This window comes from Peromyscus leucopus, chromosome 15 (genome assembly GCF_004664715.2).
Source record: "Peromyscus leucopus breed LL Stock chromosome 15, UCI_PerLeu_2.1, whole genome shotgun sequence".
Lineage (NCBI taxonomy): Eukaryota > Metazoa > Chordata > Mammalia > Rodentia > Cricetidae > Peromyscus > Peromyscus leucopus.
In genome coordinates, this window is record NC_051076.1 from 7,066,829 (window position 1) to 7,086,005 (window position 19,177).

General features: G+C 50.5%; 1 protein-coding gene across 1 annotated transcript; it reads left to right on the top strand.

Moving 5' to 3' along the window:
• Nucleotides 1-5,662: 5,662 nt before the first annotated feature.
• Nenf (neudesin neurotrophic factor) lies at nt 5,663-17,168 on the top strand. The gene is made up of 4 exons (XM_028861902.2): nt 5,663-5,873; nt 11,370-11,430; nt 12,814-12,917; nt 16,869-17,168. Exons 1-4 carry the CDS (start codon nt 5,700-5,702, stop codon nt 17,043-17,045), a joined length of 516 nt encoding a protein of 171 aa, XP_028717735.1. The 5' UTR covers nt 5,663-5,699; the 3' UTR covers nt 17,046-17,168.
• Nucleotides 17,169-19,177: the final 2,009 nt, after the last annotated feature.

A 19,177-nucleotide genomic window follows, 5' to 3' on the forward strand; every position in this document is an offset into this window, starting at 1 on the left:
ATTGCTCTGTGTGCCCTGTGCAGCTGCAGCTTGGCAGCCCCGCCGCGACCTACTCACGACACTTGACTGCCAACCACATCAGAGCAGCCTGGAGCTCTTGTATCTCCAGGTGTTTAACAGCAGCAGCTAGTAGAGTCCCCAGACAAGCAAGGGCAGCGGCGGGTGGCTCCCTCTGGAGCAGCAGCTCTCCCCCAGGCCTCAGGTAACAGGACCCTTAGCTATGGGGTCCTGTTCTACACATAGTCATACGTGTAGCTCTTACATCCACCCAGGTACCAGGACTCTTCGCTCCGCAATATTACCCCTCTTACTGGGCACAGTAGGGCAGAGTTCCTCAGCCTTGACGACAGCCTGTATTCCAGCTCCTGAACTTAGGGAGTCTGAGACCCTTGGCCCTCCAGGCCTGAAGGCTCCTGGACGTCTTCCCGTACCGAGGTCCTACAGTTTCCTTTCTCAGGCTTGCGTTGTCTAGCCTTGCTCTCCACTCTCTACCTTTGTTGTCTTTGTCCCTGTGCTGGCCACTGTCTCCAACTGTCCAGCGGCTTCTCCGTTAGCTGCCAAGCAGCTGGCTAGCCTTCTGACCACTCAGCTTTGCCTGTTGCTGCTCCCTTGTCTCTACGGCTGCAGCTGTGGTCCTCCGGTTTCCAGCTCGCCCTGCACCACTAGAAGTAGGCAATAAGACCACTAAGGAAAGCTTCTCATTGGGCCTAAAGTTGGGACACCAAGGGAGGCGGCACGTGGCACACCGTGGGAGAGGAGTCCTCTCACCACGTGAGCCGAACAGTGTTTATATAGTCAGAGAAGGGATTCCAGTCACAAAAGACTTCACATGCGAATCAAAGTTTGTGTTTTCGCCAATCACGCATCCGCCTGCTGGGCTACCAGGTGGGAGTGCTCTTCATCAACATGGTTGTTGGTTACCCAGAGTTCCACAAGGCTTGTGACAGCAAGTAGTATGTCACGGATGGTGGGAAACAACCCTGGCTGAGGCTGCACCTTCAAGAGCCAAAGCAATGGGTTGCAATAGCTGGACAGTTTTCTAAGGCTCCTGTGGAGTGTTCAGAATGGCTGGTGCTGCCATAAGGTAGTCAGCTGGCTATCTAACTGACAGTCTTTCTGCCTAAGACAGCCAGGGCAGCCCAACTGGGGCTGGTTATGGCTTCCAGTTGCCCCCACCCTGTAAATGCCTTTGTTTATTTATCAGAATCGAGCATCAGAGGGAAGACTTAAGAACTTAGCAGATCTTTGATAAAAGTTTAACCATTCTCAACCACCTGCCCAGAGTACCGGAGAGAAGTTGGTTCCTTTTGTTTGTCTTAACTCTCACGCTCCCCTGCCCTAGGTCCTCTCCTCCCACATCTGTTAAATGGGCCAGCATACAGACAATACACACTTGGTCATAGCCCAAAGCCCGAGAAGCAGCTGTAGACAGTTTGTATGGTAGCTAACACAGAGTAGGTACTCAACAAATGTTGGTTACGTTTATTAGTGGGGTTCTGGCTCAGCTATCTCACTTAATAAGAGCTCACAGCACCGGTTGGTTTTTATGTCAACTTGACACAAGCTTGAGTAGTTTTGGGGGAGGGAACTTCAGTTGGAAACCTGACCCCACCAGATCGGCCTATGGGCAAAGCTGTGGTGCATTTTCTTCACTGATGATAGATGTGGGAGAGCAGAGCCCAGCTCATTTGAACAATGCTACCCTGGGCTGGTGGTCCTGAGTTCAATAAGAAAGCAGGTTGATCAAGCCTTGAAGAGCAGGCCAGTAAGCAGCACTTCTCCATGGCATCTGATTCAGCTCCTGCCTCGATTTCCCTGGATGGTGGATTTAGAAGCTGTAGGGTGAAATAAACCCTTTCCTCCCAAAGTTACCTTTAGTCATGATGTTTTATCACAGTAATAGAAACCCTAAGTAAGACATTTAGCAAACAAAAACACATGCAACTAATTAAATTTCTTACTGTGTCAATAAAAGGGTAGCTAATGGAATGTATCACACATAGGACTTTATAGCTGAAAGGAACCAGAAAAACCTACCCCAGGCATACTGGACAATGACATATTTGGAGTCAATACTGGCTAATGCAATAGTCAACTCGGTTTAACAAACACAATGTGCATGCCCACACTGGACCCAGAAGTGACTAAGACACTCAGCTCTCTCATTCCTGTGGGTCTGTTGTGTGAGTGGGGAGAGGCCATAAAATAGGGTTTTCAGTCCTTGATGTCCCCAAGGCCCCTCCTCCCACCCTCCTGAGCAGTCACGCTTCAAAAGTGTGTGACTTCTCTTTTGTCGCACCAGATTTCTATTTCCTCATGTCGCTTCCTGTTTGCTTGATGTATTATTAGTATGCATGTATGAGATGGTGGGTGGCGTGTGTGTGTGCATGCCACAGTGTGTCCACGGAGGTCCGAAGACAACTTTTTTAAAGTCTGTTCCGTCCTTCCACCTTTACACAGGTTCCGGGGTTGAACTCAGGTCTAAGACTTGCAAGCCAAGCACTGTACCACTGAGCTATCTCCCTGCCCCCATGTCCTCTCTGCTGCTCTGGACCCCAAACTCCTTTCCCAGCACACACTTTCCCTCCTGGCTTCCAGGACCCCTTGCTGCTACCCTCTTCTTTCCCAGTCTTGTCCCCTGGCTGGTCCTCCTGGCTCTACAAGGTGACCATCTTCAAAACTAGCTTCTCCATCCCCTTCCCTCTGGTTCCCTAGGGGCCAGGGAAGTGGTCATCTCATGGCTCATGGCTTCAATTACTCTCTGCCCTAGAGTCTTGTAATGAGTTTATGTCCCCTCAAAATATTTGGAAGTACCTCAGAATGTGACTTTGTTGGAAACAGGGTCACTGAAGATTTGATCGGACATCAGTGGAATAGGGTAAGCTCCATCCACTAGTACCTGTGTCCTTGTGAAAAGATGGACGGCATCTTACTTTCCCATTGCTGTTGATACTACACCATGAGCAAGGCAACGGATAAAAGGAAGCATTTAATTTGCCTTCAATTTCAGAGGTTAGCGTCCACGGTGGTAGAGTAAGGCTCACATCCCGCTTGATCTGCAACCATGAGGCAGAGAGAGAGAAAGCTCCTCCCCACCCCCACCCCAGGGACACACTTCTCCTCCATCAATGTCACACTGCCTAATCCTTTCCAAACAGTTCCATCTACAGGGACAAAGCATTCAAAGATGAGTCTATGGGAGGCATCCTCCTTCAAACCATCACACACAGTGACATGAAGACAAGACAGGAGGACACCGTGTGAGACAGAAGCAGCCTGGTGTGACACAGCCCAGCAAGCCAAAGTGGCTTCGGTAAGTCATGTGAGGGCTCAGGTCTCCACTCCATCCCTGGGCCATGTGTGCCCTGGGACAGCTATGAACCCAGCCTGACACAAAAATCACAAACTTACTTAAAATACGAGATTTTTTTTTGTAAGTTGAATTGTGCAATTCTCAAACATGAACTTTGTGGATGACATCGTGTCACAATATCAAGAAATTGGACACACCTATAAATCATCCAGTGTGTGGTCCTTCAGTGGTCCCTAGGAAACAAACCCACCCCCAAATGCACACCAACACATCACTCTCTGAGGCCTGGGCCTGTATGCCACTTCACTCAGAGTCACCTAGAGACAGGAGGGCGGCTAGTGGAAGCTCTGCTCTGACCAACCCTGTGGTCTCGGGAGTTAATTAACCTGCCTGTACCTCAGTTACCTTATGTGTGATACAAAATATTGCTGCCTATTTGCGATGGTTAATTTTGATTGCCAACTTGATTGTGGAGTAAGGAACCCTAGGGCACTGGTGAGATATTGGTGAGGCATTTTATCCTCGGGGAATAAATGAGTTATCAGAAGTCTTTAGAGCTGGGTTTCCATCGAACTCAGTCCAGAGGCAACGCTGCCTGAGATTGGCAGGTCCAGGGAAAGGGAAAGGCCCGGATCATCTTTGAGCCTTCCTCCATTCTTCACTGCAGAATGCAGCTGGTAAGCTCCAGCTCCCCTCCCAAGACTCCAGCCCCGAATCCAAAGGCTTCTTATTGCTCTAGTTCCAGCCAGGTGACCCACAGCCCTGACTCTCACCCTGACCACCACCTCCTTCCTTCCTGGCCCAGTCTCCTCTGGGTCGCCGTGGGCTGTCGTCTCGGCCTCTTCTGCCACCTGTGCGGCCAGCGACCTGCACCGCGGCCCTTCTGTTTTACCGTTAGACACGTTAAGATGTAAATACTAGTACACAGTAGTGGGAAATAGTTTCCGTTTTCTTTTTAAATTTTATTTATTTCATGTGTATGGCATGGGATAGTCCTTTACACTGTGTGAATATATGTCACACTGATTGGCTTAATAAAGAAGTTGACTGGCCAACAGCTGGACAGAGGTTAGGCGGGAGAACCGGACTAAGGATGCAGGGAAGAAGGAGGGAGTCTCAGGAGTTTCGAGCAGACACAGAGAGAAGCAAGATGAACGTGCCATGTTAGAAGAAGGTACCGCCGCATGCCAGAGGGTAGATAAGAAATATGGGTTTCAGAATTTAAAATGTAGGGGTTAGTAACAAACCTGAACTATTGGCTGAGCATTTATAATTAATAATAAGTCTCTGAATGGTTATTTGGGAGCGGCTGCTGGGACACAAAGAGACTCTGCCTACAATATGGATGTTTTGTCTGCATGTATGTCTGTGTACCACGTTCGTGCCTGTTGCCCACAGAGGTCAGAAAGGGTGTCAGATTCTCTGGGACTGGAAGTTACTGATGGTATGAGCTGCCATGTAAGTGCTGGGAATTTGAGCCCAGGTCCTCTGGAAGAGCAGCAGGGGCTCTTAAACACTGAGCCATCTCTCTGGCTCCAGTTTCTATTTTCTTTGCTGATCACAATTGCTTCCAAGTATTTTTAAAAATGACTCTGGGTTTGAGTGACAGAGGGCTCTTGGGACACCTGGAGAATCCGGGTTCAGGTAGATTCCAGTGTGCCTGGTGGACATGTTATTCAAGTATAGACTGATCCTTAGCTTCTCTGGGCATTGGGCTGCTAGGTGTGGTCAGTAGAAATTGCAGGAAGGAGCTTTTGATTTCAAGAGGGTCCAGACACACAGGCCTGCAGAAGGTGAAGGAGCTGGAGCCGTCAACAGAATGCTGGAGGACACGGAGATGTTGTCAAGTTGTGTTTGGCCTGAAGGGCCTCTTCAAGGCCACACTCATGTTAGTTGCAACACAATCCCATAAAAGAACCAGGCTAGGAGGATCCCTGTAAGGTCAGCCTTGTACATACATAAACTACCGAGTAAAAACCTGGAGGGGGGTGCGGGGAGGGAGAGAGAGAGGAAGGAAGGAAGGAAGGAAGGAAGGAAGGAAGGAAGGAAGGAAGGAAGGAAGGAAGGAAGGAAGGAAGGAAGGAAGGAAGGAAGGAAGGAAGGAAGGAAGGAAAGAAGGAAAGAAGGAAAGAAGGAAAGAAGGAAAGAAGGAAAGAAGGAAGGAAAAGTTAGCAAGCCAGCTGGGCCTGGTGCCACGGCCTGTAATCCAGTTTTCTGGAGGCTAAGGCAGGAGGATCATCTCCAGTTCAGAACATTACAGGCTACATAGTAGGACTTATATCAGAGAGAGAAGCCGATTATAAGGCTGGGTCCTGTCTGGCAGCGCCCCTCCCTAGGTGCCGACGGTGCTCCGCCCCACTGTCCTCCCACCCGCTCCTCGCGGTCCATGGCGCGCCCGGCGCCCGGGTGGCGGCTGCGGCCGCTGGCGGCGCTTGCCCTGGTGCTGGCTCTGACCCAGGTGCCCACAGCCCGCTCTGGGCAGACGCCGCGCCCCGCACAGCGCGGGCCCCCGGTACGGCTCTTCACGGAGGAGGAGCTGGCCCGCTACGGCGGCGAGGAGGTAGGCGGCGCTGCCTGGGCCGGCTGCCGTCCCCAGGCCCTAGCTGGTGGCAGGGGACCCACGCAAGGCCCTTGGTGAAGGCTGAGCCTTGCCCTCACGCCCTATCCTTCGCTTCCCTCGCCCCGCCTTGTCGCTGTGGGTTTGAATGCAGACCTCAGACCCTTCTGGATTTCAGTGTGAGCATGGCTGGGACCACACGGCCTAGGGTTTGTGCAGTGGCCAGCAAGAGCGCGCTCCGGGGGGACTGGGGCGGGCCCAGATGATCAGCCCTTCCTTTTCCTGCCCCGGTGTCCCAGGCCTTCTGAAGCCCACCCATCAGACCCTACTTAGTGTCTAGGCCGGTGGGCATGAATGCAGAGCGGGAAACAACGCTCTCCTACATGGGCGGCTGCTTTAGGTGGGGAGGAAGCTGGGTCTAGTTTGGGAGAATTAGTTCAAGGCATTGCAGTGCTTTCCAGGAATGAGTCCCCCCACCCCCCCCCCCACCCCGGCCTTTCCTGAGGGGAACCTAAGCACTCAGTGTACAGGAGGGAAGGAAGGACCCGTGTAGATTTGCTGAATCTCTCTGGCCTGTGCTCCTAGCCTCTCCTCCATTAGCTGGCCTTACACTGACCAAATATGCAAGGGCCACTCCGAAGCACCTTATGAGTGACAGTTTAGGCCATAGGTTCCCAACCTGTGGGTCACGACCCCTTTGGATCAAATGACCCTTTCACAGAGATCCCCTAAGACCATCTGAAAACACGGATATTTACATTACGATTCATAACAAAATTACGGTTATGAAGTAGCAACAAAAATAATTTTATGGTTGAGGAGTCAGCACAACATGAGGAACTGTATTAAAGGGTCACAGCATTAGGAAGATTAAGAACCACTGGCACTGGTTTAGACCCGTGGGTCCATGAGGACACAGGGATAGGAACATGATGGGAGGGAGGGTGGGGCAGGTGGGTGGGGGCGTTTGAATGGTTTTAAGGGCCTGGAGGAGGGAGCTCTTGGTGCAGATGTGTGCAGAGAACCCTGAGCAGAGCAGGCCTGCTGTCTAGCAAGGCGTCCGTTCCCCTGTAACTGATGGGGGTGTCTGTCGCACTGCCTGCACCGTGAGTGCAGTGTACACACGGGACCGTCCAGAGCAGCTGCAGAAGAATCTGGGGTTTCCGGTGGGCAGACGACAGGCTCTTGAGGAAAGGCACCTGGAGACTGCAGGACAAGGACTGAGAGAGACCCTGGCTTTTATACTAATCATACTATGGATTGAGACTTAAGGGTGGTGAGCCCTAAACTGATGAGGAGCCAGGGGAGGAGTTGCTTGGGGCAGAGGCAGAGGAGTGCCCTGGGTAGAGTTAGCAGAGCTGTGATGTGCTGGAAATGGCTCTGGTCTACGCTCTGGGTCCAGGGGGAATTACCAATAGCCACCCCCCCACCCCCAATAGCATCGTGGTTTGTGTGATACATTATTTGGTCACTCTAAAGCTTAAACCTTTGAATGGTACGTGGGCTTGCGTTCCTGCTGTGCCGTGTGATTTGGGCCAAGTCACTGAGCCTCACAGCTGCCATATTTTCAACTGTATGGTGTTGGCATCAGAGGGGGGGAGATATTACTACAGCAGTTTGCAGATGCTGGGGCTGGCCAACTAGGCAAGGCTGGACCAGGAAGGAGGCTGGAGTTCTCCAGCAGATGGATTTCCTTCCTTCCTTCCTTCCTTCCTTCCTTCCTTCCTTCCTTCCTTCCTTCCTTCCTGGAAGGGGTTGTCAAGACGGGGGTCTCACTATGTAGTTCTGGCTGTCCTGGACTCACTATGTAGACCATGGTGGCCGAGGAACTCATAGAGATCTTAAGGCAGGCATGGCAAGGCATCACCATGCCTGCCCAGGTAGAGTTCCTTTTTCCTCAGGGAACCTCATGGCCTTTCAGTGAGTTGGCGAAGGTCACACCCACCCAGATTATCTGTGATGACTTCCTTTATGTAAAGTCACCTGACTGTAGATGACTTCTCTGCCACACCTGGCTGAGTATTGATAAACTTTGGTTGGTAGCACTTCTGAGTGGATGTGTAAGACTCCTCACGTGGTTACAGTGAGTTCCTCCTCTACACAGGCATTTTGTGATGCTGGAATGAGACTCGGCATGGCAATCCTTAGCCAGCGTCAACTGCCGCTAGCCTCCTTAGCTTGTGTGAAAGTTAATTGAGAGCACTGAAGGAAACCTCAGGCCCAGACACTTCAGTTTTCGTCTACTTTCTGTTATTTTCTCCTATCCCTAGTAGTCTGTTGATAAATCCCTGTTCTATGACCCACAGATAGGTCATGGGTGCTCCCTGCAGTTAGAAGAACATGGCCTCAGACCACAGGAGGGCAGTGTTTTCTCTGAAAAAAACCCACCCACAGTAGATTCCCTCTTTTCCAAAAAGGGGTGCTGAGAAGCTGGTCTGGCTCAGCCCTGGCCTGGGCCCAGAGGATGGTGAGGTACAGGTGCTCTGGCCAGTGGCTAAGCCTGCCTGCCAGCTGTACCCACACTCACTTCCTCTCTGCCCAGTGCTTCCATGGCCCCTGCATTGGAGCTATTGAGGCACTTGCCACTGACCTCTGCCTGGCCAGAGACAGGCAGAAAGGCCAGATGCTAAGGCGCATGTCCCAGGTGAAGGACATCGAAAGCTCTCGTACCCTCCTGTCATGTATATGTCTCTGGGCTAAGGATGCCCTCTGGTGGGCAGCAAGATGGGCAGGAAGAACCTTGTATTCCAAAGCTCCACATGTGGTCCTGCCTCCCCCCTAGTCACGCTGGTATCTTTTAACCTCCTTGGATCCAGACAGCCTTACTCAGCAGGGTGTGGTGGGGCAAGCCTGGAATCCCAACTCTCAGGAGACAGTCAGGAGAACTGAGTTCAAGGCCAGCCTAGGTCATATAGCAGGCTGTCTCAACGCTCACACTTGTGCGCATGCGCGCACACAGACCCGTGCACATATGCACAGCTAACAGCCTCACCCATAAGAGAGCGTGAGCATCTTCCAGACTCCTTCCAGTTTTAGCTTCAAACTCTGAGCAATTTTGGAATTGCATTTTCATTGTTCTGGTTTTTGAGACAAGGTCTCACTATTTGGCCCTGTATCTTAGGGTTTCTGTTACTGTGGTGCAACATAATAACCATGGCCAAAGGCAGCTTGGGAGGAAAGGGTTTATTTCATCTTACACTTCCAGGTCATACTCCATCCACTGACGGAGGTCAGGGCAGGAACTCAAGCAGAGCAGGAACCTGGCTGGGGGCAGGAACTGAAGCAGAAGCCATGGAGGAATGTTGCTTAAGGGCTTGCTCCTCACAGCTTGCTCAGCCTGCCTTCTTATAGCACCCAGGACCACCAGCCCAGGGGTGGCATCACCCACAGTGAGCTGGGCCCTCCCAATCAATCATCAAGAAAATGAACCACAAGTCAGCCTATAGGCCAGTCTTAGGTAGATACTTTTCAATTGACGCTTCCTCTTCCAAAATGTCTTTAGCTTATGTCAAGTTGACATAAAACTAGCCAGCCTACCCCGCCTGGCCAGGAACTCACTATGTAGACCAGGCTGGCCTCAAACTCACAGACATCCACCTGCCTTTGCCTCTTGAATGCTGGGATCTGCACACTCACACCTAACTGGAATTACACTTGATATACATTCCCATTAGGAAAACCAGTCTTTGTTGTCTGATTCTTCTTGAGTTTACAGCTCTTAAAACTTAGATTAGGCTCTTCCGTTTTGCGGTCATCTCTCTTGAGTGGCAGCTGCCAAAATGATGTTCAATCCCTTTGTGACTTCTGACCAAAGCAAGAACTGGGAAAGGCATTCCAGTGTCCCTTTCCACCATGGGCGGAAGGTCACCTCTGAAAGGATGGCAAAGGTCAGGCTGTACGAGGACACCACAGAGGTCAGTGAATTGTCAAAGTGGTCCAGGTTTACAGGAAGGAAGGTGTCATTGAACAAGTGCAGAGGGCGGGGGGGGGGGGCTTAACAGTACAACTGTCCGTGTTGGTGTTTACCCAAGAGGGTGGTTGTTACCCAGGCTGGAGTTTAAGGCCACAGAAAATGGTCTTTACTGCATGTAGAGCCAAATCAAACCAAGAAGAAAGAAGAAACAACTGAGAAATAGAGCAAAAGAGGATCTTATAAAACTTGCCTTAAAACTGTTAGATGAAAATGAAGCAAAGCACCGACTTAGAGGAGGGTTAACAGCAGCGGACACTCTGCAAGAACAACTAAGCATTTCAGGCTTGTCCACTGCCCCACCCTGCTGAGCTGACGCCTTCACTGGACTCCTGGAACATAGACGGTCACTCCCAGACGTCAGTCGATATGGACCCACATCTAGCTGTGGGTCCCAAAATATGGCACCTACCCAGGCGGAGAAGGCAGTGGGTGTCTCTGGTCATTCTGCCCACCCAACCGAGGCCCCCACCCACCGTCCCCCTCTCAGCCACTGTTCCCCGACAGTCTGAACCCGCAGCACCCCAGCTCTAAGAGCGTATGCAGTGACACCCATGAGATAAGGTCCCTGTCAGGTGCACAGACTTCATAAGGCAGGGTCCCATGGGCCTGTGTAAGTGACAGGCACTTTCCAGTACATGGAAGCAGAGTTGCCTATAAGAAGCAAAATGTGGGGCTGGGAAGATGGCTCAGCTTTTGAGAGCATTGCTGTGCGACCCTGAAGACAAGAGTTCAGATCCCAGCACCCACTTAATAAGCTGGGGATCCTGCACACACCTATAACTTTGCTAGAACAGAAGCAAAATAAAAAGTGGATCACAAGCCGGGCAGTGGTGGCGCACGCCTTTAATCCCAGCACTCGGGAGGCAGAGCCAGGTGGATCTTTGTAAGTTTGAGGCCAGCCTGGTCTACAGAGCAAGATCCAGGAAAGGCACAAAGCTACACAGAGAAACCCTGTCTCGAAACCGCCCCCGCCCCGCCCCAAAAAGTGAATCACTGGCGTGCTTAAACCCACATGTGTCTGTTGGTGACAGGACAGTGCTCTGACTGAACTCATCCAGCGTTTTGTGCTCTTTTGATTTGTATTTTATTTATTTGTTTTGTTTTTTAAGATAGGGTTTTATATAGCCTAGGCTAGCCTCAAATTTGATAAGTAGCTGAGACTAACCTCGGACCTCTGATCCTCCTGCCTCTGCTTCCTGAATGCTGAGATTACGGAGCGCACCACCCTGCCTGGCTCTCCTGCCTGGCTCTCCCGTCTGCTTCAGCTCCTGACTGTTTTGCAGTGGGCACTGCCACACCCTCCACGGTGCTTTCTGACTTCCCCAGCTCTGCTGAGTGGGTACCACATTGCCTATGAGGTGGTGAGCCTGCCAGGGCCAAGCCTTGCGACCCACCACCATTCCCCACCCGTTGTGGTGAGCAGTCCTCACTACCTGTTTAGAGAGCCAGGTTTCTCCCTGCTCCTCACGCCTCTCCCCTGCTCCTCACGCCTCTCCCTGCTCCTCACGCCTCTCCCTTCTTTCTAGGAGGATCAGCCCATCTACTTGGCAGTGAAGGGAGTAGTGTTTGATGTCAGCTCTGGAAAGGGTAAGTGGCTCTTTCTTTCTGGGGAACTCAGGGCCGGAGCAGGCTGGGGCCTGGAGGAAAGAGGCAATGGGTTATGTCAGGCAAGGCCCTCCCCTTCCCTCTGAAAGACCCGGATGGAGCTAGTTCCTGTCAGTGTTTTACCAAAAGACGTCTGTCTACTTAGAATTTCCTATCAGCGCCATGTTCCCATTTGAAGGACTCTGGAATCCAGTTCAAACCCAATGAGCACTCTAGTTGAAGCCAGAAAATTGCCCCTTAGCTAAGAGTTGCTGATGTAGAAGGTGACAGAACATGGTGACAACACCATGGAACAGTTTCCCCTGTCTTTTTCTAAATTTTATTTTCTGTGTGTGGGTGTTTTGCCTGCATGTATGTGTGTATACCATGCGCATGTAGTACTCACAGAAGCCAGAAGAGGACGTTGGATCCCCTGGAAGTGGAGTTATAGTTGGTTGTGAGCCATCATGTGGGTCCTGGGAATTGAACCCGGGTCCTGTACAAGAGTCAGTGCTCTTAACCACCAAGCCATCTCTCCAGCCCCAGGGGGTGGGTTTTCATGACATCCTGTAAGGAGACTTGGCTTCCTGAGGCATTTGAGACCAGAGGCTCTTTTTGTCTGTGTATACATCTACATGCATACATATATACATACATAATCTGTGTTTCTGTATACATCTATATACATACATACATACATACATATAAAACATACCATACACATACACCCTATACACACGCACGCACGCACGCACGCACGCACGCACACGATTGAACCCAGGACTTTATGTATGATAAAGTTGTACTTTATCATACTTTAAGTATAATAAAAGTAGGCAAGTACTCTACCACTGAGTCACACCCCATTCCCCCATTCCCATTTTAAAATACTTACTTTGAGGCAGGTGCAGGCTAGCCTTGAACATGCAAGCCTCTTATATCAGCCTCCTTTCTAGCTGTGATTACAGGCCTGCATTGTTAGTCATTTTTAGAGAGACTACATTGTGTGTTTTCTGCAAACCACCACTTAGTTGGCAGGTATGTCTCACTCGTGTTCTGGGTTAGTGGAGCAGCATTCTGGATTAGCGGAGCAGCATTCTGGATTAGTGGAGCACCATTCTGGATTAGTGGAGCACCATTCTGGGATTAGTGGAGCACCATTCTGGATTAGCAGAGCACCATTCTGGGTTAGCGGAGCACCATTCTGGATTAGTGGAGCACCATTCTGTTAGCAGAGCACCATGTAGACTCAGGCCTCCCATCTGCCCTGCGGTGTTCATCTTCAGAACTACAGCCTTTCTGAGGATTGAGGGGTCTAGAGAACCCCGAGTGTAAGCTCCTGGCTGCTCTCCATGCACACCCATACTCTCCCTCACCCCATTGCAGAGTTTTATGGGCGAGGAGCCCCCTATAATGCCTTGACCGGGAAGGACTCCACCAGAGGTGTGGCCAAGATGTCACTGGATCCTGCAGACCTCACTCATGACACTGTAAGCTGATGAACATTTGTCTGCTTCCATGTATGGGTTCTGTTACTGTTTTCTGTCTTTTTTTTTTTTTTTTTTTTTTTTTTTTGAGACAGGGTCTCACTATGTATTCCTGTCTGGGCTGGAACTCTCTATGTAGACCAGGCTGGCCTCAAACTTACAAGACTAACTCTGCTTCTTAAGTGCTGGGATTAAAGATTTACACCACTAAGCCAAGATGACTTTGGTTTTTTGTTTGTTTGTTTTAAGTCTCTGGGTTTAACAAAGTTCTTTTATTTCTGTGAATTCGAACCCAGGCCCCCCACAGGCCAGGCAAATGCTCTGCCACTGGGCAAGATCCTTGGTCCACAGAACTTCTTAATAAGCAGTTACTTAGCCTCTGTGGTGTAGTGGCCAACTACTTTCTTGAAATGCATTATCTTACTGGGTCACGGTTGGGTGGTATTTTGATCGCATTCTGACAATAAAGTTTGCTTTAAGTCAGAGGGCAGAGCTAGCTACTAGCTGACCAAAATTAACCATAGAGGTCTTGAAGGACTGAGGACAGACAGGAGACAGGAAGTAGTAAGATCTCAGCCCTTTTGGATGGAGGAATGGAAGAGAGAGGAGGTCATTGGTGGCTTTTCCATTGCTTCTCTGATCTTTCAGGTTCTTACCCTGATATCTGACTCCCGATTTTTTATTGATAAAGAATAGATAAATGCTTCAGGTCACCCCTACTTAGGAGCCTCCCATGGCTCCTCACTGTCTACAGACTTAAGTCCAAGCTCTGGGGGGACTTGTCATCCAACATAGGAGACCTCAACGCTTGTCCCCAGCCTGCCCAGCAGCTTGACATCCCTGTGGTCTGCACTCCATCCATACCCCATCCTGAGTCCCACTCTTGGGAGCTGCCATAGCCTAGTTGATGGACTGGGGAGAAACAGAATTACCCTCCATGCTCATGCTTTGTGCAGAAAGAAACAGCATTTTTGTTTTATTTTTTTCAAGACAGGGTTTCTCTGTGTAGGTTTGGTGGCTGTTCTAAAACTCATTCTGTAGACCAGGCTGGCCTCGAACTCACAGAGATCTACCTGTCTCTGCCTCCCAAGGGCTAGGATTAAAGGTGTGCGCCACCACTACCCAGCTTTTGGAACCAGCATTTTTTTAAATGGGGCGGGTTATAGTAAGGCTTGGTGATACACGCCTTTAGTCCCAGCACTTGGGAGGCAGAGGCAGGCAGGTTTCTGAGTTTGAGGCCAACCTGGTCTACAGAGTGAGTTCCAGAACAGCCAGTGCTACACAGTGAAACTCTGTCTTGAATGCACACCTGTAGCTAGAGTTTTCCTGCCTGGCCCATAGTCAGGACAAATCTTTGTCACCTGCCAGTCCCACAGCCGCTCAGACCCAACCAAGTAAACACAGAGACTTATATTGCTTACAAACTGTATGGCCGTGGCAGGCTTCTTGCTAACTATTCTTATATCTTAAATTAATCCATTTCTATAAATCTATGCCTTGCCACATGGCTCATGACTTACCAGCATCTTCACATGCTGCTTGTCATGGCGATGGCTGGCAGTGTCTCCCTGCCTCAGCCTTCTGCTTCCCAGGATTCTCCTCTCTCCTTGTCCCGCCTATACTTCCTGCCTGGCCACTGGCCAATCAGTGTTTTATTTATTGACCAATTAGAGCAATTTGACATACAGACCATCCTACAGCACACACACACCCAAAAAGGGAGGGAGGCGGTGGAGGCTGGCAAAGTAGTTCAATAGGTAAAGATGCTATTTGTTAATCTTCATGACCTGAGTTCAATCCTTGGGACCTGAATGGAGAGAGAAGTCACTGGAGGTTAGGAACTGACTCCAGCAAGCTGCCCTTTGACCTCTGCATGCACACACATAAAAATAAATGTAATCTCAAAATTAATTTTTTTAATTTAATTTTTTTTATGTGCATTGGTGTTTTGTCTGTGTGAGGGTGTCAGATCCCCTGGAACTGGAGATACAAGCAGTTGTGAGCTGCCATGTGAGTGCTGGGAATTGAACCCAGGTCCTCTGGAAGAGCAGCCAGTGCTCTTAACTGCTGAGCCATTGCTCCAGCCCTAAAATTAATTTTTTAAATAGTGATCCTTACAATAGGCTGTCATTTACCTGAATTATACTCATCAAATAAGTATAAATAAATTGAGATAATTAAAATTATTATTTTTTGTTGTTGTTGTTTTTTGTTTTTCAAGACAGGGTTTCTCTGTGTAGCCCTGAACCCGGTTGGCCTCAAACTCAGAGATTCATGTGCCACTATTGCCTGGTGAGATAAGTCAAATTCTTAAGCCATAACATTACAGAAAGAAATTAAGGGGAAGCATCTAGTCAGCCTCCATTACTGTAACAAAATATTTGAAATAAATAATCTTAAAAATTATTTTTATTTTTGTGTATGTGTGTGTCCATATCAGTTTGTGTGCCACACATGCATGTGCCTATAGAGGCCAGAAGAGGGCATCAGATCCCCTGGACTCTGAGGCAGTTTTGATGTGGGTGTTGGGAACCATACTTGGGTCCTCTACAATGGGTGCTCTTAACCACTGAGCTTTCTCTCCAGCCTTGTCAACAATGTCTAAAGAGAAAGGGGTTAATCTGGAGGCTGATGTCCATGATCTCATGGCTGGAGCACGAGACAGAAAACCCATACTCCTCTTGACCAGGAAGCAGACGAGAAAGGGGAAGTGGCCAATGTCCCACAATTCCTGTGGAGGGCATACTCTCAATGTAAGGACCTCTCTCTAGGCCCTGCCCCTAAAGTCTCCATCGCCTCCCAATAACTCCACCCTGAAGACCAAACAATTGACATGGGGACCTTTCATAAAGTGACACTCTCCATCCAAATCACAGCAGTGTACTGAAATGTGTACCACTATCGAAAGGTAGACACAGGCTATAGGGCAGCCCATCCAAGACTGGGTATCCTGTGGACAATAATTCCTTTATCAGCTGACCAGCAAAATTGATGAAGCCATTGCTCCCCTGCATTCTTGCCCTGCACACACACTTGACACTCTACCTCTGTACAGACACTTTGCACCTATACCCTGCATTCATATACCCTGAACATACTCTGCTCACAACCTGCACACACATGCTGTACTCACCCCTGTACACACACACACACACACACACACACACACACACACACACTGCACTCATATCCTGTGAACACCCTCACTTACCCTCTGCACACATACTCTGTATACCTAGGGCTGTTTCTTTAAAAGTCCATTGTCTGAAGGCAGAGTTTTTCTTTGGGACTGCGGGCTTCCCAAATAACCACATGAAGACTTACTATTAATTACAAATGCTCGACTGATGGCTCAGGCTTGTTACTAACCAGCTCTTTCAACTTAAATTAACCCATATTCCTCATTTACACTCTACCATGTGGCAGTACCTTTCTCAGCACGGCATGTTTGTCTCCTGCGTTCTCTGTGTCTGGCTGGCAACTCGGCTCTCCTTCCCAGCATTCTCTCAGTTTGGCTCTCTTGCCTAACCTCTTCCTGCCTAGCTATTGGCCAGTCAGGTCTTTATTAACAATGACAGTCACACATCTTCACAGTGTACAGAAGGATTATTCCACAGCAGTTGCCCATTATTTGACCTAAGATGATATTTCCATATATTTCTGGCAAGCAGGGGGCACCATAAACACAAAGGTGAGCCTCATCCATTGCACTTCAGATATGCTGACCCCTGCAATTTCCCCAAACACAAGAAACTCAACTATATAACCTGTGGTGGTAAGGACTGTGTTCCTGCTCTCTCCTAAAAAGTTTTTTTTTTTTTTTTTTTTTAAAGTGTGTTTTTCTCTTGCATTTGGGGTTTGGGGTGGGTAAGGCAGGGGCAGAGAGAGGTCAGTGCCTCTCACTGTGGTCAAATTCAATTTGCTCACCTCCATCTCCCATTTCTTCTCCCCAAGACGGGTCTCACAGCCAAGGAGCTGGAGACCCTGGATGACGTCTTCAGCAAGGTGTACAAAGCCAAATACCCCATTGTCGGCTACACAGCCCGCAGGATCCTTAATGAGGATGGCAGCCCCAACCTGGACTTCAAGCCTGAAGACCAGCCCCATTTTGACATAAAGGACGAGTTCTGATGTCTAGCTGCAAAGGGCTGTTTCTAGGGTGAGGTGGGGAGACAGGGGTTAAATGTCCCATGGAAGAAGCCGAGGAAGCCTCCAGGTCCCTTGCATTTGAATAAAGCTGATGTTGAACTGGGAGACTGCTTCAGAATGTCTTTGGTCGGGGCTCTGCCTACCTGGGTGTCCCTGTCTGCACAGGGTGGTACTCCCAGGGGCAGTTACAGGTCCATCGCTAGCTACCCGGGCAGTGGGGCTGTGAGGGACCTTCACCGCTTCTCCACTCACTTCTGCGCTCCCGGGTTCCCTACCACAACCACGTTACTGTGTAGTAAGGATAAGAATAAATACCCCACTGCTACAACAGACTTCCGTCTCTGCCCCTTGTTCGCACAGCTTGCAGGCTGAGGTGCCTAGCTTGGTCCTGCTGTCCTTGTGCTTGTGAAGAGGCCGGGAGGTAAGGGCCATGGAAGCTGTGGCCGCTGGAGGGATGATGGGAAAGGGCCAGACTGGTGCCTGGAGTCCAGCATGGCAGAGCCTGGCCAGGGGTCATTCAGAGAACGCTGACACCCACACCTCACACTGTCGTTCAGGTCCCAGGAGGAAATCCCTCCTCTGGGGGTATTGTCCCATCACTACCGAAACAGACTCCAGAGTGATTTATCTCCACGCCCTTTACCAACCCACGGGCATTGCTGTCTCGGTGGGGGACACTCTGGTAGTGATGGCAACCCCAAACAGACGACATACAGGTCAATCCCAGCAGTGTACAGCCCTGGAAAACACTGACCTCCCACACACCTTGGCTTGGCAGCGGCGAGAATGCCTTTCTTTAGGCTCTGATCTCCGCAGAAGGCCAGAGCATCCAAACCTGGTTGGGATTTTCCGACAATGCTGCGCCCCCTCGTCCCCCCAATCCTGCACCGCCAGGGCCGTTTCCCCTGCCGGCCTCAAGCTCCCTACCTTCCTTCACAGCTGCCACTTCAGCTGCCGAGGGACCTCTCTCCGGTATTAGTCTCTCACTTCGAGATTCCAAACCAGACCCGGCAGGATGGAGCCCACCAGTCTGAGCAGCGGCATGGGCTGCAGGAAGGGCAGTTCAGAGGGCACAGATGGCCAGGGAATCTGCTCCATGGGCATAGATCCCTGCGGGCCCAAAGCCTCCCTCCTGACTCCACCCACCTTTCTGTTCGGCGATGCCAGCAGCTGGCTGGGAGCCCCGTTCCTTTCTGAGGATGACTTTTTCTTTCGTGATCTGAAGACAGGCACCCAGCGTCATTTTCTACTCTTCGTGGGAACCACAAAGCCCCACCCAAGGTCACAGGGGCATAGGTTGTTTGGGACAAGTCCAGCCCTCTGTGGCTCCTTCCCACGTTACCTCCTTAGGGTCTCGTGAGACAGTACCTTGCTGTCTTGGGCGCTTCAGCACTTGGCATGTAGCAGATGTGCATGGTCTTTAGAGGTGGGTTTCAGAGTCACACCTGCGTTTGACTCCTGATTTCATCACCACAGCTCTGGTGAGGCTCGTTAGCTTCTTGGAGCTTTGGTTTTTTAATGTATATAATGAGGGCAAAAGTAGCCACCGCACAAGGCTGGCTCAGGACTGGGGGAGGCAGGTGCGTGTTGTACCCAGCTGGCCCCGGCACCTGTGAGTGCTGCATTTTCTCCACGTTCGTCCCCCTCTGTGGCGAAGGGCATGCCCAGTGGTGGGTCAACAGACTGGGCTTTGGAGGGAGGGCAGATGGGCAGTGGGTGCCAGCCTGAGCGGGAGGTCTAGCTGGCTCTCCTGGTGGAGGGTCCCCTACTGCAGCTTCAGGGCTCTCAGATGCCCTGTGGAGCCTCCCTGCATCCCAGGGGTATTGGGGAAACCCACCTCTCTCCAGGGAATGGCTTGGGCTCCATTTTTGGTCCCCAGGGCCTCATCACAACTGTTTCAGTGGCCCTAGCTCACCTCATCCCAAACCTCCCTGGTGACTTGGTTCTTGGCCTGGTCCCACTTCGCCCAGGACTGGGCATGCACTCTGGTGGTGCTATACTCAGTCTCTTCTGGACCACGCACATGCTGTCCACACTGGCTGCAAAACCCCTGTGGTGGCACAGATCCTGCTGAACTGAAGTCATAGTTTACGATTCCAGCTTCCCATGGGGCT

What these genes read in the sequence shown, in the direction of transcription:
- Nenf (XM_028861902.2), top strand. Translation starts at nt 5,700, where the DNA reads ATGGCGCGCCCGGCGCCCGGGTGGCGGCTGCGGCCGCTGGCGGCGCTT. An exon ending in CCCGCTACGGCGGCGAGGAG is followed by an intron (nt 5,874 to 11,369) that starts GTAGGCGGCGCT and finishes CCTTCTTTCTAG; the next exon opens with GAGGATCAGCCCATCTACTT. An exon ending in CAGACCTCACTCATGACACT is followed by an intron (nt 12,918 to 16,868) that starts GTAAGCTGATGA and finishes CTTCTCCCCAAG; the next exon opens with ACGGGTCTCACAGCCAAGGA.